Here is a 5965-nt window from a genome sequence, read left to right as displayed (position 1 = left end):
AGACCTGTTCAGCAGCCAGTAATGATGATTCTGATCTGATCCACGTTGAGAAATGCAAGGATCGATCGATCTGTCGATGCCAACATTTCATCGAGGAAAAACCGTGTAATGCAAAAGACTTGTGAAAAAGAGAAACCGGAGATGAAGAGTAGATTTGACTTTACAAATAAGCGAAACAAAATATTTACAAATGAAAAACAATTTACGATGAAAAAAATCTTAAATTAACTCTAAACTTATAAAGTAGAAAATTCAAATTTTAGCTTATAAGCGTAAGTATATAAAAAAGAGTCGACGAAAACGCCGTTATTTTGGCATCAGTATGTGAAGGTGCAGGAAGGCACATGCATGAGCATGCATGAACAAGGGCAGCAACGGTATCATCTCCCAACGCCACTGGCGTTGTTGACAAAGTCGCCAGGAAAGGGCACGCAACCCGCATGGTGCAGCACGGCACAAAACATTTCAGACTTTCAGAAGCAACGGATTTCAGATGGGCTCCAACAACAGGCAGGAAGAGAAGCCGCCAAACAGTTTCAAAGCTCAACTTACAAGTGCTGTAATCACAAACGTTACTAAGCTACAAAAATTCCAGGGGAAGAGGAAATGAATGCCCTCTACATTTTTTTAAACCACCACGAATGGAACGAATAACTAGTGGTCTTTACAGTAAGATTCCCAGGCAGTGTTCGCCTTAATTAGGCGTGCCGGTGGAACAAACCACAAATCCTTACGTTTTCCTTTCCTTGTTCCTGCCCCCCACATTTGTACAATGCATACAAACAGATTTCAGCAGAACTGGTTGGATGGTTGTGTCCCATGATATGGGTAGTCCCGCCAACGGGTGTACAAATATGGTTCCAGGGAACCAGCAGAAACCGAAACTGTTTTGCTTCTATCATAGTACTCATGGCCACAGGGGGAGAGTTCGTGACTAGTGTCCCAAACGTGTTTAGACAGATCGGAAGAGACTGGCATGAACACCCCAACTCTGGCCAATACAGTTATCACTCATCAGCCCTTCTCTGCTTGATGTATCCTCAACTTCTTAGAAGGCGGTGTCATGAAAAGCTTTCTAACAGAAGCAACAGGGTCATCCTCCTGAAAGTATAAAAACCATAAGGCCATGATTAGAAAAAAAAACATGGCCTTCAACACTGCTAGGTATTCCCTCCGTTTCATACCATAAGACTTTTTGGCATTGCCTAAATTCATTTGTGTGGTAATGAATCTAGACACATATACAAAACATATACATTAATAAATGGATGAAAGTCTTGTAACATGAAATGGAGGGAGTAGCAGTTTAGAATAAATAATAATACACGATTCAATACTGCAAGCTTAGAATAAAAAAACAAACAGGATTCAACAAAAGAGCATTACCTCATTGAGAAAGCTGATCTGAGGCTCCACTTGTGAATCCCCATCAGATCTTTTGTCCTGAGAAAGTAATGCCGACAGTGTCAGCCTCCATCCAGGCAAGGCTTCACCATCATCAGGGCATATCCAAGGGCAGAACGTCCTGTGCTGCTTCATAGGATCGAATTCATTTAATTTGTCGTACAGGCCCTGTTTTCCTGTGAGAATCAACAAACATTTCAAAACCATTCATTAAATACAGGAATAAATAAGAACTATTCTATTTGTGCACACTCAGTCCAGAAAACAATATCAAGAATTACAGGAATGGAAAATGTGATAATGCTAACTGTAGCAAAACTTCCCAAACTCTTCCAACTGTATAGAAGTTAACTAACAAGTTACTCATGGTATTCTCCACACTTTTCCAGTCCCTTCAATATTCTGCTTATTTATCTCTCTTTCAATTCCTTTAGATTGTGGCAATTGCACAGAATATATAGGAAACAAGCAATTACTACTTAACATTATGTTACGCAAAGCTATAGAAATGAAATCCTTACCTGATGGTTGACAAGCAGCTGTTCCCCTGCTGACAGATGATTTTGTGAATTTGGCAGCCTGAACTGGCCTGGAATTTTTTGAGCAACTCTCTTCCAAACCACGGGCAATAGAAGAATCTCCAGCTGGTGGAGATCTGGGTTCTGATTGACCAAGTTCCGTGTCTGTCCTTGTGAGACTTCTGATTGCAGCATGACCTGCTTCTGGTTCTTCATTTGAAACTTCTCCTGTACTGGTAACCTTACTTTTATCTGAATGTGAACCCCCTTGGTGGTTTTCAGTGTTTGCTACCAAGTTTGGCATGCCATTTACAGAATTATCTCTTTGATGATCTGCTCCTTTGGTGTTTGTGTCAGCATCATTCGAGATCGTATTGTTGCCTTCCAACATATGAGACTCATCCATGCTTCTTTTACGTTTGGTTGACCCTGAAGCATGCGAAGCAACAGGAACTATGTGGCCATCACTTCCAGAGGGAATAAAATTTCCACGGGAGCTTAAGTCAGCTTTCAAATGTCGACTGACAACAGGCAATGAAACTCTTGGCCGAAAATTCTGTCTAGTTGGTGGAGGACCACCAGCAATAGTGAAATTAAAACCAATATTTGCAGTCTTTGAAGGTCCTGCTCCACTTACTCTGCCAGTGTGCCCATCAGTTTGCTCATCTTGCCTACTAGAATCTGATATCAGCTTAAAGAGTTGAAGAGGTCGTTCTACAAGTGAAAAAGGCCACAGGGCAACACAAGCTCCACAAAATTGACAATCTAAAACAACTGATAACGGATCATAATATTGATCTTCTTGATTAGGATCTGCAGTTGCTGGAGAACCATCAAGTTCATTAGGTGAGAAAACTACAACCCGATCTTCCATTGAGTTATTTAGTAGCCGTGGTTGGGGTAATGTAGAGGTAGAGTTTGCATCTGAATGAGATTTAATTCCACAGTCAACAGCATAGGGTAGCAAACGGGGTTCCCAGCCACACAAACTTATTATCTTCAGTGCCTGTTAGGCAGTTCAGCATTTAGTTAGCATGCAGGAGACAAGATTTGGTCAACATGAATTGTGCACAACAAAAATGCAAAAAGTAAATGCACCCGAAACTTAATGTAATCCAGGGTATCAATAGAAAGTAATATAGAATGCTTAGATGAGTAGGAGGATTTAATGCCAATAGAACTGGCAGGTCAGCTTGTAGCAGTTGTAGCAAATAGATATTAAGTACCTCCCTCGAGTTACATACATAGAAATTATGTTGGTGTAGTTGTTTATCAAGAACCTCATAAAGGATTGCATCCGCCTGAAGTAGAATAAAATACTCTAGTTCTAAATGTTGTAATTTCCTAATAGCACATGAACTAAATAAGGTTTATGACAGGGGAGAGAGAGAGAGAGCATGATAATTACTAATGCTGTGCACAAACTGGTGGATATACATAGACAACTGAACATGATATCCAGTAAAGACTCTAATAGGTGTTCATATGTGGTAAAACTAGGAAGTTACATATGTATGTTGTGCATGGTCCATCAGATGAGTCATGAAAACAAAATAATTCTTGCTGTAGCAACCAGGCATTATTCATCATGCAGAACATTTAAAAGTTGAGGAACTTGAAAAACCGAAATTACAGAGAAATACTAAAGTGTAATATAGGGGGGAAAAGAGAGTACGGAACATTTTATAAGATAAATCTCACAGAGCAATTGAGCATAATCAAAAACTGACCTGATAATATGTGTCAGCATCTTGAAAAGTTTCATCTAAATCCTTAACTGTTGAATCCTCAGTAAGTATAAACCCCCCTTTAAGGACAACAGATGAAGAGAACGGTTTCAGTAGAAACTGCTCTAGCTGTGGGCTCCTCTTCTTCATGCTCTCCAGAGAAGAGCATGAGATTCTTGGAAGTGCTGATAGTCGTAGCAGTGAGGAGAAACCCTCATGGTAATTCTCAACTAAAACAGGAGGTGGTGTTGGTGGAAATAATGCAAGTGATTCATCACATATGTTGTCAATCCATGGACAGAGTAGTTTATGTCCACTGTCCAGCTTCAAGCTAAAAACAGCAGCAGCCTTTTCAACTGCAGGGGAAATAGCTTTAGATGAAAGATAATAAATATAAACTGAATGTTTTAGTTTTGAGGTAGTCGTTGATGCCAAGTCCTTGGAAATTCACTTGAAATGGAATGTAAACTATGCTTGTTGAATACATCCTCATTCTAAAACATAATAATGCTAACTTTCTTCATATGAAGTCCATTATTTGAGGCTTCTTGGTTGTAGTTGAGATGAAACACATGAGGCTCATTGCAGGTTCGATTCCCACTACCCACTCTGTATTCCTTCTTTATGATATATGCATCACCCTGGAGTCCACTCCTCCCCCATACTACCAGTCAGAGGAAATGTAAAGACTGCTATTAAAGCAGCCCAAGCGAAACTTACTATATCATGTAAATTATGTCTCCTATTTCTATGAAGGAATTAATCTACTATTGATGAATAATCATAGTAGAATCTCAAGAGCAACAGTGCACAAACCTTGCTGCGCTGCCCATGAGGAAGGAGTGGAGAACAGGAGCCGTGCTTCACATGCCTCACACGTTATAACATCTGGCTCAATATTAATCCATCCTCTCCTTGCGCAGTTAACTGGACTAATAACCTGGGAACGACAACTTGCCATCAGAAAGCGACATGAAATTAAGACATAATTCAGAAAACATGCTGATTCACTAACTACAGAGATATCTCTCTTCCGATTCTCAGACAAAATGGAGAGAAGGGCCGTTAATGAACTCACGGATTCCAAAATTTTACCAGAGACAGCATCAACATACATAACCCCACACCCGACCAATTTATAGAGGCACAATTTCCAGCACATAACCAGACATTCAGTACAAATTTTAACCGGTCAATTGTGAGAGAAACTGCTAGAAATAGCTATTTCGATATGGAGAAACTTCCAGTCGTTAACTATGATTCTATTACAAAGTAACCAAATCATCTTAAAACTAGGAGTAACACTTTTAATTTTCCAAAATCAGTGGCCAGCAGACACCCGATGCAAACCAATGGAAGAAATGGTACACACTGCAATTGCAAGTAACTAACAATGTAACATGATGGGCAGAAGAAACGGGTGTACCTTGGGCTTGGCGAACCAGGTCATGGCCTTGAAGGTCGCCAGCCGCCGCATGAGGTCGGCGCGGTCCCACGGGCGGCACGGCGGCGGCGGCGAGATCGTCGACATGGCCGCGACCTGCGGCGGGAGCCGCGAGCCCCGCACCATCCCGAACCTCCTCCCCACTGCGCCAGCCGCCTTCCCCGCCCTCCCGATGCCGCTGCGGCGCCAGATCAGCACACCCACCCGACCCACGTCAAAAACCACACAAAGAGGAGAGGGGGGGCGGACGCCACAGACTGGGGCTAGGGCAAGCGAACCCGATTACTACCTGAGGCTGAGAGCCGAGGAGGGCTGCTTGGAGCCGGGGCCCGTGCTAGGCTTGGGCTTGGGGAAGTGGTAGAGCTTGTCCATGGCCTTCTTGAGGCGCAGCTCGGAGTCGGCGCCGATGTCCCCTCCTCCGCCGGCGGCCATCAGGGTGGCGCGAGGTGCGGGATCGGCGGCGATGCGTCGTGGGTGGTGGGGGAGGAGGCCGCTGCGGGGGCGGCGAGCCTTCCTCGCTTCGCTGCTGACGACGGGAGAAAGGGGTTCCTCTCTACGAAATCGTGTCTCTTCCCATCGCGTGGCCTGTTGTTGGGTTGGGCCTTATTTGCCACTCCCCGCAGGAAAGCCCTCCTAGATGTTTTAGGGGGAAAACGTCTATCAAAGGTCCCTGAACTGTGGTCTCTTCTTCCTTTTTATTTATTTATTTTTTTATTTATTTATTTTACTGGATATGATGTTCAGTTGTCTATGCATATCCACCAGTTCAGGGACCTTTGGTGGATTTTTTCCTTTTAGCGGTTTTTCTATAAACTAGATGAATATACGTGCTTTGCTACGGAAAAAATATGGAGTATATGTATGCTACTGTT

The 5965-nt window shown here is 42.8% G+C and overlaps 1 protein-coding gene across 1 annotated transcript; it reads right to left on the bottom strand.

Annotated features, from left to right (window-relative positions):
- Positions 1–521: 521 nt before the first annotated feature.
- On the bottom strand, positions 522–5638 carry LOC102703543. Its single transcript, XM_015833735.2, has 7 exons — positions 5383–5638; positions 5076–5271; positions 4466–4589; positions 3653–4005; positions 1926–2928; positions 1387–1580; positions 522–1101 (listed from the first exon to the last, which is right to left on the bottom strand). Exons 1-7 carry the CDS (start codon positions 5523–5525, stop codon positions 1015–1017), a joined length of 2100 nt encoding a protein of 699 aa, XP_015689221.2. The 5' UTR covers positions 5526–5638; the 3' UTR covers positions 522–1014.
- Between the last annotated feature and the right edge of the window lie 327 nt (positions 5639–5965).

The sequence above is a fragment of the Oryza brachyantha genome, chromosome 1, assembly GCF_000231095.2.
Source record: "Oryza brachyantha chromosome 1, ObraRS2, whole genome shotgun sequence".
Lineage (NCBI taxonomy): Eukaryota > Viridiplantae > Streptophyta > Magnoliopsida > Poales > Poaceae > Oryza > Oryza brachyantha.
The sequence above is the reverse complement of the archived record's forward strand: the minus strand, read 5'-3'. Positions and strand labels throughout refer to the sequence as shown.